This window comes from Salvia hispanica, chromosome 1, assembly GCF_029641045.1.
Source record: "Salvia hispanica isolate PSC_SH4W2 chromosome 1, Shi_PSC_v1, whole genome shotgun sequence".
In the NCBI taxonomy this organism is placed as follows: domain Eukaryota; kingdom Viridiplantae; phylum Streptophyta; class Magnoliopsida; order Lamiales; family Lamiaceae; genus Salvia; species Salvia hispanica.
The window spans coordinates 43,889,447-43,912,501 of NC_142692.1; the positions used below are offsets into that span (position 1 = coordinate 43,889,447).

At 35.4% G+C, this 23,055-nt stretch overlaps 3 protein-coding genes and 1 pseudogene across 4 annotated transcripts; 2 read left to right on the forward strand and 2 right to left on the reverse strand.

Moving 5' to 3' along the window:
- The first annotated feature begins 9,985 nt into the window (after positions 1–9,985).
- LOC125219058 (putative E3 ubiquitin-protein ligase RHY1A) lies at positions 9,986–12,682 on the forward strand. Of its 2 annotated transcripts, XM_048120921.2 has the most exons (4): positions 9,986–10,401; positions 11,086–11,276; positions 11,707–12,036; positions 12,388–12,682. In XM_048120921.2, the coding sequence occupies exons 1-4, from the start codon at positions 10,165–10,167 to the stop codon at positions 12,452–12,454; spliced, it is 825 nt and encodes a 274-aa protein (XP_047976878.2). In that variant the 5' UTR covers positions 9,986–10,164; the 3' UTR covers positions 12,455–12,682. The 2 variants fall into 2 exon arrangements, with proteins under 2 accessions (XP_047976878.2, XP_047976877.2); XM_048120920.2 differs by lacking the exon at positions 12,388–12,682 and having other exon boundaries at positions 9,991–10,401; positions 11,707–12,329.
- A 948-nt stretch (positions 12,683–13,630) lies between these two features.
- LOC125220597 (putative calcium-binding protein CML16 pseudogene) lies at positions 13,631–14,175 on the reverse strand (annotated as a pseudogene).
- Positions 14,176–17,054: 2,879 nt separating this feature from the next.
- LOC125222846 (putative protein phosphatase 2C 63) lies at positions 17,055–19,872 on the forward strand. Its single transcript, XM_048125684.2, has 4 exons — positions 17,055–17,344; positions 17,548–17,918; positions 18,940–19,176; positions 19,409–19,872. Exons 1-4 carry the CDS (start codon positions 17,107–17,109, stop codon positions 19,691–19,693), a joined length of 1,131 nt encoding a protein of 376 aa, XP_047981641.2. The 5' UTR covers positions 17,055–17,106; the 3' UTR covers positions 19,694–19,872.
- Positions 19,873–20,251: 379 nt separating this feature from the next.
- On the reverse strand, positions 20,252–22,045 carry LOC125220596 ((S)-8-oxocitronellyl enol synthase ISY1). The gene is made up of 2 exons (XM_048122748.2): positions 21,770–22,045; positions 20,252–21,638 (listed from the first exon to the last, which is right to left on the reverse strand). Exons 1-2 carry the CDS (start codon positions 21,806–21,808, stop codon positions 20,508–20,510), a joined length of 1,170 nt encoding a protein of 389 aa, XP_047978705.2. The 5' UTR covers positions 21,809–22,045; the 3' UTR covers positions 20,252–20,507.
- Between the last annotated feature and the right edge of the window lie 1,010 nt (positions 22,046–23,055).

The following is a 23,055-nucleotide window of genomic DNA, read 5'->3' on the forward strand; positions in this document are numbered from 1 at the left end:
CGACTCGATATAGTCAAATATATATAAATAGTTTTGATTCACGAAAATTTTAAATATGAATGTGTTTATAATATGTAATAATTATGTGATTGTGTGTGCATGTGTACCATATAATACTACTAGCACTTATGTACGTAAATATAAACATATAAATATATATATATGCATGTATTTTTCTATAGATTAGAGTGTCAAGCATTAAATATATTGAATTGTGTATGTGTACATGTTGTTAGTATATTAAGTGGATATCAGAGGTTACAAATTGATAATATAAACGTGTGTACATGTGTCTCTAGTATGAGTATATATATATATATATATAGGGATGTATTCATATCAAAACGCTAAGTATGAGTAAAACTTAAAACACTTGCAGTCCATTGGATCGTGTGATCTAACGGTCAGATTAATGCCACGTGTCATCTAATAATGTAGATTTTTAGCCTAATAATGTACATATGATAATAATGTAACATTTTAGTCTAATAATGTACATTTCCATTCTAATAATGTACCTCGGCGAATAATGTACATTTTTAGTATAATAATGTAGCTTATCACAGCCATCCAATCTAAGGATCCAAGGGGGATGTGATCAGGTCCATAAGTGAAATTCTGTCAAAAATCAAAGCAAATCTCAGCCATTGGATCCTGTGATGTAACCGTTAGATTAATGCCACGTGTCATCTAATAATGTAGATTGTGTAGTCAAATAATGTAGCTCGACTAATAATGTAACGCTCTTTAGTCTAATAATGTAGATTGTGCAGTCTAATAATGTAGCCCGGCTGATAATGTAACGCTTATACTGTAATAATGTAGCTCGGATATTATGATCACAACCATCCAATTTAATGATCCAAGGACTGAGATTCACTTTGATTTTTGACAGGATTTCACTTATGGACCATAGCGCACCCCTATATATATATATATATACATAGATAGATAGATAGATAGATAATGCATGAAATTTTAAAGTACTAGTTAATAAAATAGTTTAAGAAATATGTGAGGAGAAATTGTTTCCCTTGTTTTAAGACATGTCATATTCATGTTTAACTTAGCATGAGTAATGTATTTGTAAAGAATGCTGAGTAATCACTTTAAGTCGGTTATTGCTTTTTCAAAGAGAAGATAGATTAATTTTCAATTAACATACACACAAATTCTTCTACACATGTTATGTACAAAAATATAAACGAATAAAAAAGAAAGTGAAAGGTCTCATTCACATGATATAATAGGATTAGTGAAGCATCAAATGTTGTGGATAGAGAAAGAGGAACAAGTGTTCGACTAGACTACTTTTTTTTATAAGGGGTGTATAAATCACACTTTTAATTTTACATGTTTTATATGCTTCTTTGCTAGGTGTTAAATAAAGTGAATAATTTGATTATATGTGACTCTAATATAGTTATGTGTTGTGTGATATTGATGGTGGAATATTGAATATGTGAGTGGTGCTATGGATATATTTTTATATGGCATTAGAAGTAATTGAATCATTGGATTAAAGAGGAAATCCCGGGCAGATACCAAGCTTGATCTGTCACAGAATAATGAAAAGGACGGAGAGGCATATGCATATGAATATTAAATTTTTTATGATATTTATTACTTCCGGTGATATATGTTGGTGAATGATTGTGTTTGATATTTGTATGTGGAATTATAGGTAATATTTATATACACTGAGTTGTGGCTCATATAAACCACTAATATTTTTCAGGAATAAGATATCAGTGAAGTTTTTGATTGACATGAGTCATAGGAACTGCACATGTTATCGGGTCGGCAGCTGATACGTTTTAGCAACCTTCTCCTCCTCGTCATTTTTGCATGTAGATAAATGTGTAATATATAGAGTGGTGAGAGGAACCACTACGGTTTAGAATATTTTGCAATATGTACTTGATAAATATTGGTTTTTGAAATTATATAAAATGTGCATTTCATTTATTTGGCGCGTGGATTATTTATTTACTATAAGTAGTTACGTCAGTTGGGGTTGGGTGTGACAGTTTAAGTGGTATCAGAGCGGGGATAGAATCCCGCTGGGACATAGCATTCAAGCATGTATGATACATTTTGGTTCTAAGTTTCGTTTGTATTTTTATTATCATGAACATGTGTCACCGAGGAGAGAAGGGTCAGCCACCATGCATTATCAATTAATTGTAGAAACATATCATATACATGCTGCATCATATGAGGATTTCCAGTAAATACCTAGGCTTTTTAGAACAAAGAGTACATGGACCAATGATGAGGTAAAGAGGTAGAAAATTTAAAGAGCTCAGAAAAGTAGAAGTTGTTGATTTTATGGAACTAATCTGACTGAGGCTGGGATATAGTCAAAAGTGATAGAACCGGTGTTCAATCATATGAGTGGTATGTCAGAAGAAGGTTTTGATTACAGGGCATCTCTTCTTTGAAGCAATACTTACTCTTGGTGGCAAACAGTCCCACAAGCTATGATACAACCTCTGGTAATTAGTTCAGACGATTTTTCTATAGAATTCAATGCTAAATATATGCAAAGAAGTGTATTGTGATAAGAAGCAGAGAAGGTTTTGTCTTTAATCAAGGAACTATGTTTGTTGATTATGAGTTGACATTATTTCAATATACACGGTTTTCTAGAGAATGTGTTGCGAGTTAATTCAATTGAGCTGCCAGCGGATATTGATTCTCTTGTTCATACACAAGTTTTGATATTACTATGGGTATAGATTGGTTTTCACTTCATCGAACCAAGTAGCTTGTCAAGTAAAAGAAATGGTAATATAATCATCGAGACGGGATCGAGTTATATTTCACGGTAATCAATATATTGTTCCAGGTTTTCTTATATTATCTAGATCGACTTTTTGATTTATTAGAAGTGCAGATTTATTTGGATTTTCACCTTATCAGGAGAAATATTTCTCTATTGAGCACTAGATTTATTTTTATTTCTACTTATCAACCGTCTTCATTAGAGTTTCAAGAATTTAAGAATCAGTTACAAGAGTTATCTGGTAGGAGATTTATATGACCCAGTATTTTATCTTGGAGTCCACCAATATCATATTTGAAGAAGAAAGACGGCACATTGCGACTTTATATACACTATTGAATGTTGAGTCAAGTGACAGTGAAGAATAAATATCTATTACCGAGAATAGAAGACTTATTTGATCAATTTCAAGGTATGCAATTGTTTTCGAGTACCGATTTTTGATCAAGATATCATCAGTTGAAGATAGCTAAAGAGAATATTGCAGAGACACCATTTTGAACTCAGTACGACCATTATGAGTTTTGGTTATGCCTTTCGAATAAACTTTGCACCTACAATTATTTATGGCATTGATGAACAAATTCTCTCAACTATTCCTGGATCCGTTAGTGATTAATTCTATTGACTTACTATTATATTCATGAAGTACAGATGAGCATGTTAATCACTTGCAGGCAGTAACCGGCGGTTAAACTGGAACCGGAACCGGCGGTTAAACCGGAACCGGATAACCGGTATCCGGGCTGGTTACGGTTCAAGCATTCGACGAACCGGAACCGTCGGTTCCGAACCGGAACCGGCGGTTTTTGAACCGTGGCCATGTCTAGAGCAAGCACATAGAGAGGAAGTATCATATCATTCGAGATATAGTGCAGAGAGAAGACATAAAAGTGGTCTAGATTGAGTCAGAAAACAACCTGGCAGATCCTTTCACGAAGGCATTAGCGGTAAAGCCGTATGAAAGCCATGTTGAAGGAATGAGAGTTCGACTAATTCAAGACCTCAATCCGCTTTCAGTATAAGTGGGAGAATTAGACGTTAGCACATTTTTTGTATACTCGAAAGTGTTTTGAGTATAAGTGGGAGATTGTTAGAGTTTGTATACTAGAAATCACGTTTCGAGTGATTGAATACTGTAAAACTCTTATTTTATTTTCCAATGAATAAAACATATTATTTTTGTCATAATGTTGTTATGTTTTACATTTAATGGATGTTAATGCATGTTTAAATGTATAAGTTAACTTAACAAAGTCTAAGTCTTTGTTTTAGTAGACCGGTTGTGGGCGTCGTCCACTTTAAGGTAACACGGTCAGTTCTAAACAAAGAAAAAGATGAATTTCACAACCTAGTTGGAATTTGACTATCCATCGACAAAAGGTTGCAATGTCAGTCCGCATATTTCTAAGCCTTACTGAAATAAGATGACATTGGTGTGGTATAGCACTGAACGGATCTAACAGCAAGACTTGTCCTTAGGCTATCTACTGAAAGGCGAGGTCTTGATAAATATTTGTTTCTTAATCAATGTAGGTTAACATTGAGCATACGGTATTGATTATACACTATTTTGACTTATCAAATGGTGCGGGTTTTTCGTAACCCAATTATCCTGATATATTGGGTAGTGGTGATCAATATCTAGCGGTGCTAGGATTGCTATTATATTGAATCGTGCGCGAGCTGAGTCTCGTTTGATAATGTCCTCAAGAGGAGCGCGAAACAAGGTTTTATCATTCGGAACCTAGCTAGTTGGAGTTTGATTACTCTATGAATAATAAATAAGCGTTTTATGCTAAGTCCACTCTTGGAATTAATAATAAGTTAATTAATTAAGTCAATAACAGACATTAATTAATTAATGGACATTTTAATCTTAAGTGCGGGAAATGAAAGTTAAACGGAAACCCGGATTACTTGTAATTTCGGATTTGGATGGGGAGAGTTCAATATTACTTCTGTAGTGGCTGCTCGTAATATTCCAATTATAACTTATATTAAATTGTGGGTTCAATTTAATTAGTAAAAAGTAAATTGGATGAGCTCATATCCAAAACCTTCCATAGATCCCTGTCTGGGCCCAAAAGGAACATAATATAAATAGGAGAATAAAGGAGACAGATATAACACAATTTTATTTCATAAAATTTTCGAAAATTTTCGGCCCCTAGCTGAAGGAGATTTCGAATTCCACTCCTATTCCCAAAAGGATTTCTTCTGTCTTCTTTATTTAAGTCCTAGTATTCTAGTAAGATCAGCCCACACTGATATTGGAGTACAGTTCAGGAACCAGAGAGAAGATTTGTGGTCTAGTACTCAAAGCATCACGTGGAGAAGAAACTAGACATCTTCAATTCTTTGGAGAATTAATTAGGTATTTTTCTGCTCCGTAGAAAAGCATGTTTTAGGTTTCAATATTCTTAAAGCATGATTAATTCAAGTTATGAGCATGATACATGTGATAATTACGTGAATAGATTTTGTCTAAATAATCTGCTAAATAGATCTGATTATTATGTGATTTATTGGTGTGATTAATAATTGTAAATTTATGATAATCAAGTTTAACACCGCTTCCGCTGCCGGTTCCATCAAGTGGTGCTATGGATATATTTTTATATGGCATTAGAAGTAATTGAATCATTGGATTAAAGAGGATATGTGACAGTCTTGCCATGGATTCTACGGGTCATATTCAATGATAATGGACCTACGGGTCAAAGAAAATGTGCAAAGAGGGGCCTTCGTGGGAAGGTCAAAATGCAAAGAGGGGCCTTCGTGGAAAGGTCAAATAAATAAAAAGGACCTTCGGGTCGTATACAATGGAAATCCCGGGCAGATACCAAGCTTGATCTGTCACAGAATAATGAAAAGGACGAAGAGGCATATGCATATGAATATTAAATTTTTTATGATATTTATTACTTCCGGTGATATATGTTGGTGAATGATTGTGTTTAATATTTGTATGTGGAATTAAAGTTAATATTTATATACACTGAGTTGTGGCTCATATAAACCACTAATATTTTTCAGGAATAAGATATCAGTGAAGTTTTTTATTTGCATGAGTCATAGGAACTGCACATGTTATCAGGTCGGTGGCTGATGCGATTTAGCAACCTTCTCCTCCTCATAATGTTTGCATGTAGATAAATGTGTAATATATAGAGTGGTGAGAGGGTCCCACTACGGTTTAGAATATTTTGCAATATGTACTTGATAAATATTGGTTTTTGTGTGCATTTCATTTATTTGGCGCGTGGATTATTTATTTACTATAAGTAGTTACGTCAGTTGGGGTTGGGTGTGACACTTCGTCCCTGAAAATTGTATGAATTATAATTTTTTTTAGTTCGTCCCTAAAAATTTTGTACTCCCTCCATCCTTGGTAAGTTGAGTTTGTATTTCTTTTTGGGATGTCCAACTAAGTTAAGTCATTTTTTTTTTGACAAAAAATAAAACATCTTATCATTCTTACTTTATTTCATCACCCACTTTACACCATTGGCAATGGTGACCTATCTCTGGAACCCATCTTAGAGTCTATCTTCATTTTTTCCTGTCATGTCAGCAGACCCATCTCAGAGCCTATCTCCATGCAATGAGAGTCCATCTCATTTCCATATCATCACTATTTTATTTCACTTTTAATTGTTGATGTAAATTAAAGACAACGTAGTATACGGCAAAAAACATATTTCATTTTAAAAACTAAATAAAGCATAAATGTCTAAATAATAGTATAAATAAAATTACATAATAAATTCATTCTTCGATATATTACAATATTCGAAATTAGAATACAACGAGAAGCGAATTTAAATTAAATTACAATAAAACATCAGTGTCTCGGACGGAAAACTGCCGTCGGATAGCGTGGCTCCTCGGCAAAGTAATCCGCAAACAGCTGATCGTGAGCTTTGGTGTGGTTACGGTGAACCGCTTGACGACGCTGGATTGGCCTAGGGACTGCCGCCTGTACCTGTTCCCGCCGCTGTTGTTTTGCAATCCGGACAATGAATGGGTTGCTCTCGCCGATGTCGGAATCGGAGTTGGAATCCGAAATGAGAGTGAAATTAAAAGACATTTCTAGTGAAAAAAAATGTGAAGTAGAGAAGGATGTAGGTGTGTGAAATGAAGGTGATGAGATTGAGATATTTATAATAGGAGAACAAAATTAAAAAATTAATTTAAAAAAAAATATATGAAATCGGTTCCGCCATCAACCCGAGCCTCCGTAAAGATGTCAAGTGGGTCGAGCTGACCCGCAGTACTGAAATAGAGTCGGTCTGGGCTCGGCTTAGTAGTTTAATAAAGCTCCAATTGGGCTGTTTTATAAAATCAGGACCGGCCCGGGCCCATGACCACTTGAAGCCCGACCTAGGCCCAAGACCAGCCCAAGCCCGACACGGCCCAACACAACTCACTTTTCTAATTAGCATTAAATCTATCCCATATGCTTTTAGTATATATTTTGTGAATTCTTTATGAATTCAGGATTATAATATGAACAATTCTAATATGATGGATAAAGTATAAAAATATAAAAAGTTCAAGTTTTATTACAAATTTTATTTTTATAATTATAAAGATTAGTCTTATTTTTAGATTTAACTATAACTTGCATAAATATAGAGATTACTTGTTAACTAATATTTTCTTACATAATTATAGAGATTAGCGTATTCCCAATGTATATATGTATATCAGTTATGATGATTAGTGTTGTTTGAATATATGTGTTAAAATGACAATCCCTTTTAAAGTGACACCGTGACGCCACTTATACAGTAATATTATAAATGCTACACAACAATCTATAGATTACTGTATAGCGTGTTGGATATTGCTGGCCAAGAAAAATTACTGTTTAGTGTACACCATATTGCTGGCCGTCTTTTTCAGATTTTTTTTTTGGCCACATGGCAGCTAATTATTCGTCCACGTGTACAAATGATTGGCTAGAAATAATGATATGATGTTATTTTAAGAGGTGGTGGCACCCTAACACTCCCCTATCTTAAGATCCATAATTAATTATATCTCGGCTATTTCAACAAATGGATGCATTCAAGTACTAAACCTAAATAAAAGTTTATAACCAAATTGATTTCCATAATTATAGTGATTAGTTAACTAATTTTTCTCTAAAAAAAATAGTGGATCATACTCCTTAATCAGCAGTGATTTATTCATTGTTAACTAATTTTCTTTTTAGAAATTAGTGGAATTCTAGAATTAAAAGTGATTTGCATAATTATAGAAGCTAATTGTTAATTGGTTTAACTTTATCATAAATAATTTGATAATTAGTTAAATATTTATTCGTATATGTATATAATAAATAGTGTTAGATTGGTAGATCTAACATGGTATATTTAACTACATGGTATATTTAGCTAAGTTTTAGAGCACTCACAACCCTAGTGGGAGCCCTAGTGGTTGCCACATCAGCATACTCTATCTTTCTGCGATGGTTTGGTCTTAGTGGGTGTTCTATCTATTATCCATTTTTCATTTCAATTTTAATTTTATTTTTTTATATTTACCAATTATAAATAGCAAAATTAGACTCCAAATTAAAGAACTAGCAAAAAATATACATTACTTAATTAAAAAAAAAAAACTACATCATACTTAACAAAAAAAAACATTACTAAACAAAATTACTAGAGAGTATTGGTGTGCGAAAAGTGAAGAGAAAGTTGGGTATTTTAATAGTGGTTTAATTAGGGTTTAAAGAATTAGAAATAAAAAAATTTTAAAAAAAATGAAAAAACGCTCGATCGGGCTCGGGCGTCGGGCTGCAATGGATGCCCGATGGATCGAGCGAGAGATCGGTCGTCGTCGGGCGCGACCGACGTCTGCAGTGGATTACCGGCAATGCTCGAGCCCGATCTCGGGTGATCGGGCGTGAGATCGAGCATCCATTGCAGATGCTCTTATGAATTTGTAATTTTTTAATATGAAATTATGAAGACTATCATTTGTAATTTGTAAGCCTAGGCAATGGAGGCCAATCGCAGGGCCGATGCGGAGCCGATATGCCATCGGCTGGGGCGATTGATCGGGCATGGGCCGGAGGCGTTGGGGAAGGGCGATCGGCTCCCTCCCTACAATGGGAGCCGATCTGAAGCCGATCGCTCGGTCCTTGAGATTGGCCATCACTGCTAATGCTCTTACTCTTTCTTTATACTCCATTTCCTTGTTATTCTTTCTTACTTTTCAACACAATTTTTTAATTCCCGTGCATAAAATTTTTGACTCAACTTAGTTAAGATGGAGGGAGTACTACTTTTTAATTTTTGAAATCTAACTTCACTATGAATCTCATTTTCCACTCCACTATTTTCGCTTATCTTTTTTCTACCTCTTTCTTATTTTTATCAATTATACATTAGGAGAGTGTTATATTTCTAACTCAATGCTTAATTGTTAACTACAACTCAATAATAGCCATTAGATATTCAAATTAAAGGCTTAGATCATTAACCACAAAATGTCAATACGATCAACAAAAAACGTCAATAAGACTATAGGATTAATTCCAATAAAAATCAATAGGGGTATTAATGTCAAGTTAATTATAATTAACTTTTAAAAGAAATCCCAAAACTTTAAATTCATATAACGTATATCAAATTAAAGATAATTTTATAAGGATTCCAACGATATACTACATGCATACGTTCCGACATCAAAATTTGAAAAAAAAAAATCTAGAATTTTCGTATTTTTCGTACACAGGTAATGTCAATACAGCTAAGATAATATGTCAATATAAAGCATATACAATGTCAATCCTAAATTTGTGTTGATATTCTCAAAGCATTGTGTTGATATTTTCGAAATACTATATTGACATTTTCATCCAAAACCCTAATTTGGCGTTTTTTTTTTTAATTTTTTTCGATTTAATTAATAAAAACGAAAATTACACAGGCAAATTGTAGACCACACATTTTTTAAAATTATGTGGCCTTAAATTAATTGTAGTTAGCAATTAAATGATGAGTTAGCAATTGATCACTCCCCTTATACATTAATATCTTATTTTTATCAATTATACATTAATATCGACAAATACTCAAAATTTATTATAATACTTAAATGAACAAATTATCAAACAAGATACAGATAAAAAAAAATTTGTTTGGAGTGGTTAGTAGTTGAAGAATTATGAATAGCCACGTCATAGTCTTAATTTTTTGGGATTACTCAAATCTACCTATTTTACATCAAATTTTCACTGAAACTTCTCAAATTTCAATCGAAGCTCAGATATCTGGTCTGTCAATCGTCGATTACGGTAGCTGCTTTTGCAGGATAGAGATTGGAAGGCTGCTGCTGAAACTGCTAATTGGAGTTGCATGACGACTGCTTCGGAGCTATTCTACCAACGGAGGACGCGAATTGGGCGTAATTCGGATTCGTATGGCGTCGGGTCGGATTTGAGCTCTCCACCGCCGCCTCCGTCGATCAATCGCCGCCACCGCCACAACAGCAGTGCCGGAGGCAATCAGAGTCGCCGAGATCCCGACGGCTGCAATCCGTTGCGGCGCTCTCTTCATCACCCGCGCCAGACCTCGCTCAATCGCTCTTCTCAGGTGATTTTTGTCGTCATGATTGCAATTTATGTAAAAATAAGGGCTGAATGCGGTTCGAGTTAATTTGGTAGAATCTATCGTATTGCTTTGATAGAACTTGATGCCCTGTCTGTTCTCGCTTCAGCTGAAAAATGTTACTCCATCCGTTCCACAGTAATAGAGTCATCATTTTCTGCCCTCGTTTTCAAAAAATGATAAATGGTTAAAGTGGAGAGTGAGTAAAGTAAGATATAGAATAATGCCGAGAAGAGTCTTATAGTATTCTATTTCTTACTTTATTTTTTCTCAACTTTAACTATTTATAAGTATTTTTTCAAAATGAAATGACTCAACTTTATTCTAGTTTTGAACCGATGGCAGCATGTGATATATCATAGAAATCCTAATGTTTTTGGAAAGAGTAACCCCTCGCAATATAGATCAATTATGGTGTAGTGTTGGCAGTTTTGTATTCACAACATGCTTTAGATTTAGGATTTTTTACCGTATCCAAATGTTTATTATCTTCACTCAAACCAGTCAAATACAATGTGATGAGATATTATCAGTGCATGTGCATCCTAGAGTTGCTTTACTATTTATGTTCTCCATTGGATGAATTGTTAAAAAATTTCCATCTATCTTGTAAATACTTCTCAAGGAGAAACCAATTTTGAACCATTGGCATCCTTTCATTATGACCAGGAATGTGAAACGGTTCAACGCGAAGAGGGCAGCCACCAGTTTTCTCCCAGGAATGTTATCCATCCAGAGCCTCAAGTTAATGCACAAGATTGGCTGATGTTAAGTGGGAATGACAGGCTTCCTGGAGCCGTTCTGCTTGCTAGAGAAAGACTTTTGCAAAGACTGAGAGGTGTTATGCTCTCTGATAGCAGGTTGGTTCGGATGTTTGAAATCCCTCCCACCCCACCGTCCGGTATAATTGCGTCGGCTGAAGTAACGTGTAAAACACATTATGGCAGTCAGTTGTTGATTCGGCATGAACCAGTAGTCCTGTATAAATATGATCTTCATGACTTTCTGCACACTAGTCATTAAACCTTGCTTTTACATAATTATGTATTCGGACTTTTTCTCTGTATAATTTTCTTATTCCTTCTACTCCACGACTCTGCTGAACATATTTGTTTGTGAGGATAATGACTTTGATCTGTGGTTTTGAGATTCTAGCACATTCACATCTTAGTCATGGTTTTCTTGAGAGCCTTCCATGTCATTTAATTTAGTAACCCAACACTATTAAAGCAACTTACTTTTCTTTTGTATTTGTGGCTTTCTAATTGGTTTATGTGTGTCTCTGTATAGGCAAAGTCACAGGAACTCAGCTGGTAGCCAACGTAGGGGCTTTGCAATGGGCGATGACTTCAGGCTCGTGGATGCTGGGGATTGGGAAACAGAAATATCTAGGGAGTGGCTTGCAGCAGCATCTCCCTTAACCAATTCAGTTGGCCAACGTCTGAACATGAGGCCTCCAGGACTTACTCAAGAGGCACTGAGCTGTTTGCCAGTTGAGGTATTCTGTGTCGCACAGGAAAGTGATGAACAGCACGTGCCCAGGGCTTCAAGAGAGTGTAGCATATGCCTAGAGAGTTTCTTAGCTGGAGATCAGCTGATATGTCTACCGTGTGGGCACAGGTATCATTTTTCTTGCTTGGATCCTTGGGTTCGGACTTGTGCAGACTGCCCATATTGCCGTAGGAGTATTGATGTAACAACCTCTGACAGAGTTAAAAAGGATCCAGAATTTTGATCTGTTAGAAGGTCTTTTCCAATGCTGTATACTAGTTTTTCTGCTGTGATTTTGTGTATAACGAAATCTTGTCTTGTAATTTTGTGTTTCTGCTGTGACGTGCTGATGTCTAATGTAACTTGAACTAAGTTGTAAACTGGCTTTGAGTGTAGAATAAAAGACAGAACAAACTTGACTACACTTGTTCTTACTGCATTATGTTTTGCTGGTTTCTGTTCATCTTTTGTCTCCTGCAGACTAAAAATATCCCGAAACGTGACATGGAATTCATATATTCGGGACTCTCTGACGTGGCTGGTTTGATCATCCGACTTCTGCAGGTATATCATCCACATTATGAAATGAATGTAATGCTTGCACATTGGCATCATTTAGTACCACGCTTATAGCTTATTGTATTGTTAAAAGATCAACTTCCAGAAATTTTCGGGCAGCCCTATGAGTTCAAGAGAAAAATATTTGTTCAACTCAGAACTTTATGTTGAAATATTCTGGAAGCAGCAGGTTGTTTGGGATATATTCAGCTCAGTTCCTACCCAGTTTGTTGTGTTTCATGTCCTAACGAGGTAGATTCGGACACGTATTATCTGAAAATTCTAGAATTTTAATGGCTTTTATAGTAAACAACAGGTAGAAGAAGAGTACACCAGTTGAATGATTCATTATTTGCTAGTAACTATTTGCATCCTGAAAATGAAATTAATTTAACAAACTGTATCATGAAAGCACCCTCAAACCACTTGACTACCTTGTAAAATTATTACAGTCCTTGCTTTATTACAGGCCTGTCAACTGAATTAGTTTTTCATAGCGATTCTCTGGCCCACTCACTCAACTCATTTTACTTGTTTTTATGTGTATGTGAGACAGAGATATGTTCATCGATGATTGATTGATTCACGAATTAATTCTTAAATATTGCGGAAGACTTGATGAATTAGATAGATAATCACATCGATCGAATAGATATTTGTCCAACTTGAACGAATTCAAGAAAATAATGTCACAATGTTCTAATTGAAGGTTCAATGATTATAAAGTTAAAACACTTGATGTTTGATTGATTAACGAATTAATTCTTAAATATTAGTGAACTCAAGAATGTGGACTGAACGAATTCTTAAATATGGTTGATTAGTCAATAGTTTTCTAAAGAGGCCAAAATTGGTCCTAAACATATGGCTATTTTACCTTTTTGGTCATAAACTTTATCTTTTGGATTTTTTGTTCTGCACATATGGAAATTTGATCATTTTGGTCCTCCGTTAATAGTTCCGTTAAAAACTAACGGTCAACGGTGATTTTGACCAAATTAAACTCTTAATTCTGATTTTTAAATCACTAATTAATCTCCAAATTATATGAAGTTGGATGCAATAATGAGTACATAAAATCCAATATGAATTAGTTCATCATAAATCCAATAATTCATGAATCGCAATTTACTTCACAAATTAAGAAGAATTAGATAGTCATAGCCACAATCTAGAATGCCACATCAACTTCCCCCAATTAAAAAAAATTAAGATGAGTAAACCCTAGGAGGAGGAAGACGATTCAGGCTCGGCGAGAAATTCGACTGCAGATTTGGCCATAATGGTGGCGAATTCGTGCAAGCTGAGGACGTCGTCGCCGTTGGTGTCAGCCTCCTGCATCATGTCGCTGAGCTCGCGGTAGGTGAGGGCGTGCCCCATCTTAGCCATCTGTCCGGCGAGCTCGGCGGCGGTGATGTAGCTGCTGCCGTCGCGGTCGAAGGAGCGGAAGAGCTCGATGAGTTGGTCCTGGTTGAGAAGCACCTCCTTGTTGGTGTTGGCGAGAATTGCGCCGACGAGCTCGTCGAATTCGATGGAGCCGTTGCGGTTGGCGTCCATGTTGGCGAGGAGGGAGTGGATCTGGTCGCCGGAGGGCTTGAGGCCGAGCGAGCAGAGGAGAGCGGCCATCTCCAGCTGCGTGAGGCTGCCGTTGTGGTCCATGTCGAACCGGGTGAAGATGTCCCTCAGCTGGTTTAGCTGATTGGATTCCATCTTAGCCGGATTGCTGCCATATAACATTGTCGAATTGGAAGAAGACCTAATTTCTGTGTGCAGGGTTTAGGAGATTAATTAGTGACTTAAAAATCAGAATTAAGAGTTTAATTTGGTCAAAATCGCCGTTGACCGTTAGTTTTTAACGGAATTATTGACGGATGACCAAAATGATCAAATTTCCATATGTGCAGGACCAAAAAATCCAAAAAATAAAGTTTAGGATCAAAAAGGTAAAATGTCCATATATTTAGGACCAATTTTGGTCTTTACTCTTTTCTAAATGAAAATTGAAGGTTCGAGAGAGAATAAAATTCACAAAATATTAATCAAAGATAAATTATTTTAATTATCATTAAAAGAAAAATCCTAAACCTACAAAGAAAGATATAGTTAAAAGAAAAGTCTAATTCGTAGAGTTAAAGCTAAACAAAGCCAATAAATATTGGTCAATAATTTTTTATTGCTTATTGTATTGAAGGAAAACTTTAAAAAATAGAAATAAAACAATCAAAGCTAGTGTCTGTGGGTTGTCCTACCGATATAATAGTGGTAACAATTAATATCTAAGGTTATACGGAGTATATTTTAGGTTCGAATCTACGTGGTTTTTAAAATTTATGTTCATTTTCTTTTAAAAAAAATTAAAGCAAGTTAATATTAATCAAATCTTTTTATCAATTAATAAAAAATTATAAATTAACTAGGAAAACAAATAACTACCAAAACAACTTAAAGAAACTTATTACAACTAGAATTTCATCATACACATGGCTACATCAGGTATTATACTACTTTGTTTCAACCTTTTGTGGTTGGACTTTAGATATTAAAAAAAGAATTTCCGTTTTGGAGGTTTAGTATTAATAAGCATGTGATAACTACCATTGTAATACCTTTATTGGCCAAAGTATAATAAATTTAGGTAGAAATGTAGAAATTTAGGTAGAACGATTTTAAGAAGTGGAACTACTAACAAGTTTTCCTTTTGTTTCAACCACATAGTTTATGTTGCTTTCCCATTTCAATGTGTATGTTCTTCATTTAGTGAATTATGTAGACTTTTATGTAGAAGACTTGCCTTTTTCTAATTTTCATTCTCTCTTTAGGCATAGAGTATTAATAACTCTGTCATTAGATTAATACACACATTTTATCATCTCTCTTTATTTTTATTCCCATACTCTAATAGATGAATTGTCTCGAAAGGAATATTGTTGATTGTTTACGGGTAAATTGTATTAAGTATAAAGCACACATGACAACTATGGAAATAAAATTAAATATGAGAGCAAAGATGATAAGAATCAAATCCACAAATTTTGTGACCTTTTCAAGCATTGTTACAATCCTCAAATAATCCTATTAGTCAACGGCTCCAAGGTTTAATTAAAAAATTAAGAAACGAGCAAGACAAAAATGTTACTATTAACGAATCAAAAAATAGTTACGCCCCAAATAAAATATTTAACCGTTGGGTTTATGACTTTATCCCAACCTCGAAATAAAAAAAAATCAATATGTCGAGTGTTGTGACGATAGTGAGTCAGCAATAATCCGCAGTTAAATCGTAATTAATTATAAATCCATCAAAATAAAGCATGTTTATTTGAAATTGTAATTGAATTGCAATCCAATATTTATGTGTCTGAGTCATATCCATGTCGCCTCCAAGTCCATCCCCATCCAAAACAATTTTTTAAAGAGAAATCAATTATTCACACTACATATTTACCAAAGTCTACCCAAATTTAAATATATTTTCATCGTTAGCTTTATGTGCAAGTCAAGATTTAAATAACTTTTCTACTTTAGTCATAACGTGTTATACGGGATATGGGTAATGACATATATAAGATGTGGAACATAAGTTTGACTTTGATTTTTTTTTTTTTTCACATTAGAGTTTGAATTCTTATGCCCAAAAGATATAAAGAAAGAAGAAGATATAAAAAATGATTAGAGTATACAGTAACTTTTAATGTGCTTTAAAAATCAAAATTCTTCACCTAAACATTTACTAATTTATATTTATATCGTGAAAATTGTCAATATATTCTATACCATAGATCCAAAAGATACAATTCATAATTTACAAACCAAAAAATTAATAAAAACTGTAATGCATTTTCCCAATAGATCAATCTCCTCACTAAAAATTATCAGTAAATAACTTAATATAATTTCACACGATGTATATAAGTAATATAATTATAAATTTAATGAACTCTCATTTGATACCAACTACTATGAAATAAAATATCATGAATTTAATTTAAAATACTTTTATTATTGTATTAAATTTCAGTATCATATTTAGTGAGTAGAATATATATAAATAATTGTCTACAATAGTATCTGTTGTACTTTTAAAAAAATGTTTGACTTTATTAATAAACTATTATTAAAAAACTTAGTGGAATATAGATATAGTTTGAAGTAGTATTTTAAATTCCACTTATAAAAAAACAAGTTTTTAAACTGTGGATGTCATAAATTGACAAAATAGGTGGTTATCTTGTGGATAGAGATTATAATTACATTCTACTGTGTCCTAAGTTCTACTATTTGAGTAGTTGGAGAATCATATTAGGGTTGTCTAAGTCACTTGAGTCTTTTGTTTCTTTTTGATAACACGATATTTTTAATGGATTTACTAAAAATATTATAATACAGAAAAATATAATTAAATTAAAAAATAGAAAGATGATACAGTATTTTAGTTGAAACAAGTGGTAAAAAATAAAAGGTTGACAATAAATATGATGTTATAGTGTAAAGTCAAAACTGAATATTTAAATAAGTAATCGAATTGTGAAATTTGAATTAAAAAAAATTGTGTATTTATACCTAAGCTAGTGTTTGTGTTATAAATTCATCCATTTGTAGACTCTCTCACTCTTGAAGATATTTCTACTGCATTTCTAGGTCATGTTGCGATCCTGCTGTTTCGGCCGCCGAATTGGCGATGGCTTGCTCTGGCACTCTGCATTGAAGCCCCACGCCTCCGGAGAATTCTCGATCGCCGTCGCGCAGGCCAATTCTAACCTAGAGGATCAGAGCCAGGTCTACACCTCGCCCTCCGCCACCTATGTCGGAGTTTACGACGGCCACGGCGGTCCCGAAGCCTCTCGATTCGTCAACCACCACCTCTTCCTTCATCTCCAAAGTGATTTTCTTAAATCCCCCCTTTTTTCGCTGTTTTAATTTCTTAGATCTCTCCATATATTTTGTGTATTCATTGAGCTTTTATTTTGTCAAATTAGGTATCTGATTTGATCTATTGCTTCTTTTGATAGAATAGTATTTAATTCGATTTCAACTGTGGTGTTTTAATTTGATTAGCAATCAATTCTGATTTGCGATTAACAGAATTTTCCAAGGAGCAAGGAGGACTGTCGACAGATGTAATAAAGAGGGCTTTCAACGCAGCTGAAGAGGATTTTACTCGTTTAGTGAAGATATCATTGCCAACCAATCCGAAGATTGCTTCAGTTGGGTCGTGCTGCCTGGTCGGTGCAATTTCAGACGGTAAATTGTATGTTGCAAACTTGGGAGATTCAAGAGCTGTTCTTGGCCGTAGAGGTTTTGATGGGGAGAATAATTTCGTGTCCGAGAGGCTGTCCACAGATCATAATGTTTCCTCCCAAGATGTTAGGAGGGAGGTTGAAGCACTTCATCCTGATGATGCACCTGTTGTGGTTTATTGTCGAGGAGTTTGGAGAATCAAGGGAATTATTCAGGTTCTTTTCTTAATCCATGATTTATTGAATGCCAACTATTCTGCATATTTCAATGTATTGCCAAAGCGATGCATCTGAACTGAGTTTAATCATCATAGAACCTTATCGAGAGCATGCTAAAACTAACCAATTTTTCATGTTTGATTGATTAAGAGCTGTATCGTACCATATTATAACCTCTTTTTTCATGGCGTTAGATAATTTTCCGGTTGATATTGTATTCGTTCTTGTGTAGTGTATTTTGTGAGATACCTTGGCCACTGCTCACATGGCTAGTTTTCTGGGTTAAGATTTGGTAGTTATTTTGAATAAAAGATTCTTAGAGATTGTTGCACATCAGAATTATTTGATTGAACCCCAATCCTGATACGGGATATTGTAAACTGACCAAATGATTTAGGTTTTAACTAAAGGTACATGAGATTCATCAGCCTGGTTATCAAGTCAGAACTCTTGGCTGCTTTTCTTTCAACCCAATCCTACTGATCTGCTTGAAAGTGCATTTCATGGGAGATGATTTTAGCACCTTTTTTTCTGTTCAGAATTTATTTTTCTTCCCAAATTGATATCTTTTCTCTTATTTTGGTGAGCGGCAGCAACGAGAGTGCACATTTAGTTCATTTGCTAAAGGGTGTATTGGTTACTCTTCCAGGATTCACATGCTCTGCTCCTTACCGTCTCATGTGGCTGAAGTTAAAGTAGATGCCTTCCGCACATGAGATGTACATGAAGATCATAAAGCAAAGTGTTGTGATCCTGGTGCCTCTATAGTCCCCTGCCTTTATGTTTGGTCATCCCGAAGGTCCTTGTAGCTTGAAAGAAGCTCATTTAGCATTTAGGATCTAAATTTCTTTCCTTCCTTATGATTTACAGATATTCATGTTTTGGCCCGGTGAGAATGAGATAAGGAGTTTGTATGTTTGTTTTTATCTTTAATTCGTTCTTTTTCTATTTTATTAATCTGAAGCTAAATGTCATGAAAAGGTTTTAAATCCCTAATTTCTATGTTATCTCACTTCAGGTATCTAGATCCATTGGTGATGTCTATTTGAAAAAGCCCGAGTTTCATAGAGACCCGATTTTCCAGCAATACGGGAATTATGTCCCCACGAAGCGACCACTTATGTCAGCTGAACCTTCTATTGTAACCAGAAAGTTGAGACAAGAAGATAAGTTTGTCATTTTCGCCTCTGATGGTCTGTGGGAGCAACTCAGCGATGATGGAGCTGTTCAAATAGTTTCTAAGTACCCAAGAGCTGTAAGTGTTTAGAATACTGTTTCAGTTCATGCTTGAACATATGCTTTGCATCATCCACCCATCCATCTCTCTCTCACGCGCACACTTGGTTGATTCACCTAGTAAATATTCTCATTATTTTCAATATGCAGGCACCATATTTCACATTACAACCAAGTTAATCAAAACCACCTAAAATTTGATTGCATACAGAACCTGTCATAGACTAACATCTGATGGTGTGAATTTGCAGGGAATAGCCAAGAGATTGGTTGCAGCTGCCATTCAGGAAGCAGCAAAGAAGAGAGAAGTGAGGTACAAGGATATCAAGAAGATCGAGAGGGGAGTCCGGAGGCATTTTCATGATGACATTACTGTAATTGTGATTTACCTTGATCACCAAAAGCATAAGCAAGGTGCAGTTGGCTCTACTATTCCACCTATTGATATCTATTCCCATAACTCAGATGAAGCCATGGGAAGTTCCAGCGACAAGATTTTTCCCAATGAAGAATCGCAAGCAAAAGTATCATACTGATTACTGGAAAAAAGGGTTATGTTGTATAGAGGTTTGGTGTAGATAAATTAGTGGATACAAGGATTATAGCTAATTTTGAAGCGTGGGTTGTAACCTCAAATACACTCTTTTCTTTCTTCTGAAATCAGTTATGGTTATCGTTTTTGCTGTCAGTGAACTGATGGTTGAGTTTACTACTAGCCTTGTGCTTTGTTATGTTTTGTGCCTTTTTTACTTTTTCATTATTGCTTATGGCGGGACAGATGGAGTATTTCTCAATTTTGAGTTTTTTAATCATGAGTCATGACTAGTAATGGACACATAAACAACCTCATACTCCTTCCCAAACTATTTGGCCAAAAAATTATTTTGTGTACTACTTATCTGTAAACATCAATTTCTTAAATTCTATACTTAAAGAAATGACACAAGTAGCTTGAGATATTAAACAAAACTACAGAAACTTGAACTTTAAGAAAAAAAGGAATAAAACTGAAGAAAAATGCAAGAATTACCCAAGTGTGACTCTCAAAAAGAAGAGTAGAGGATTTAATGCCTTAATTACAGAGTCCAACCGCATATAACATCTTCTCAGAGTTCAAATTAATAAATAAATGTAGGATTCATCAAGAAACAAAAGGTACTGAAATTTACAAGGACAAAATCCACAAGGAAATGACATGAGAGACATCAACCAAATATGTAGATTTCGACAATGCAAACATTATTTTCTCATCCCAATTGAAATCAATCTTACTAAACAAATTATTTTGTTTCATTGAAACCAAGGAAACAAACTCATTCACAAAGCACAGAGCAGACATGTACACAAAATTTATGGAACAATCTTGTAAGCTTTCACCTTATCAATCCAAGAAAGGAAGGAATTCTTTGAATTTCTGAATCCAAGAAATCCATGCTCCTTGCTCTTGTTCATTGTGTCCAATGGGACTGCACTCTGAAGCATAAGATCAGCAAACCACCAGTTCCCAATATCCTCCAACTTGTTGGGCAACAACCCATTCTCCCTCACGATTTCGTCCCAAACCGGACCTTTATCCTTCATCAACTCCTGCAGTTTCACATCCTTCCCTTCCTCGTACCCCCCACACTCCACCTCAAACTGCTCCGCCAACGCCTTCCAGAAATGCTTCCATTTGAAAACATCCCCATTGCTCACATTAAACGCCTCGTTCTTCGCGTAAGGCTCCACAGCCGCCCATATCTGATGCTCCGCAATCAAGTCTGCATCCGAGCAATCCGAGTATCCATCCCAAGCAGCCTTGCAACCCGGAAACCTCAATACCGCACCCTCATGCTTGCAGATAGCGGCATACACAGAAAGCGTCCCAACCAAATTCATCATGCTATACGGAGAGAAGCCGAATATGATCCCGGGCCTGTGCACAGACCAAGTCAAGCCCGCCTTCTTCCCAACCTCCTCAAACAGAATGTCCTCCAGGGTATAGTAGAAATTCGGGCAATCCAATCGAGGCAAATCCTCAGTAAGCGGTGGATCATGAGCTTGAATCTTCCCTAACCTCTCAAATGGACCAACATAATGCTTCCTACCAGTAAGCAAACAGATATGCTTCAAATTGGGGCAATTAGGGATCACAACACTCAGCACATTCCTCAACATTTTGGCATTAGCTTCACAATTCTCCTTCTCAGTGGATCTGTTAGTCCAAGTCACATAGAAAATGTTGGTGATATCGGTGAGAGGGGAGAGCTTCGCTTCGACATCGTCGGAATCGGAAACATCGCAGCTGATGTATTTGATCGGGTGATCCTCGTTCCAGGAGGGGCGGGGGCGCCGCGCCACCCCATAAACCTTCCACGGCCCGCCGGGGGTGTCGGCGAGCGGCAGGATCTCCGCCATGCTGTTCCCCACGATTCCGGTCACCCCCACCACCAGAGCGACGCTCTGGTAATTCGGCGGTGCTTCATTTTCATCCAATTTTTTCTAATTTCGACGGTTTACACATCAGTTCTCATGAAATCGGATGCTCAATCGCAAATTAAATCGCACAAACTTGGAAATACAAATCAAATTGGCGTAGAAAATTGAAGATTGGGCGATTGATAATTATGTACCTTTGCAGCGCCGATAGCTCCAGCCCACCACCAGCTCATCGTCGGTGTCGGAGAAATAGGGTTTGTGTGTGAGTTTGGATCGTGAAATTGTGTGAGATTGTGACAGAGAAGCTTAGCACATGGATCTTTCTATTTTATATAAAATTAATTTTTGACAGCCATTTTTGATATTTGAGATTTTTGTCTGCGATTCATATCATTTCTATTTCTAGGAAAAGAACCTAGGAGGTACTCAATTTTCAATGATTTTTTTTTTCCAGGAATAAGTTATTATCATTATCGGATAGATCTAAATTTAAGGCGACACCTACATATGATCTTTAAAAAAAAATTCTCAACATGAACACAATAGTCTAAGTTTACGGGTGGACCACATGATGGTGGTCACTTCTTGGAGCATTTTCATGCGAAGCTAGTTTTAAAAAATTGATTAAAATTCACTATTTTTAGCTCTTTTTTCTTCAAGTCCAACAAGCTCGTCAAGCAACCTATAATTGATACTAGGTTAGACAAAAGCAAGAAAAACTAGTTCTAATACCAACCAAGCATAATGAAATTTGCAAGTGGAAGACTTTGCAAACCATGTGAGCCAATGCCTATTGTTGTGAAATGTCTTTCACTTTAGGTTGTCAAATATAGTACTAAGTACTCCCTCCGTTTCTTCATAGTTGAAGCGGAATTTTTCGGCACGGAGTTTTAGAAATGAATGTTGGGTGTGTTAAATAAATAGATAAAAAAATAAGATAGAAGAAAAGGTAGAGAGAATAAAGTATAAAGTGAATAAAGTAGATAGAATAAAGTAAGAGAGAGTAAAGTTGAAAAAAGTTACCATATATGGAAACGACCCAACTATGAAGAAACGGAGGGAGTACTATTTTACCTGTGCAAGGTGCCGACTGTGTCACATTAGCTGTTCCACGATCATTCAACAATGCAAAACACCTAAATTCTTTTGCTTTAAGATATACATGTTGAGCATTTAATGAACAATATTAACAAAAGAGTGAAAGACAATTACTTCTTCTCAATATGGTTTTAAGTGAGTTCAGAGCTTACCGAATACAAGCAACTGTTCGCCTTGAAAACATGTACTAGTATTTTTTTTAGTATACCAACTCTAACCGAATCAAAACTATATAAAACACGAGTGGATTAACGTTGGGAGGCAACAGACAATCAGAATGGTCAGAAAGGGAGACGACGAATGTGAGACAAGAACACAGAGGTCAGCGAGATGGCTAAGCGAGGCATCGAACAAGCAAATTGCTAGGGTTTGAGATTTCTCT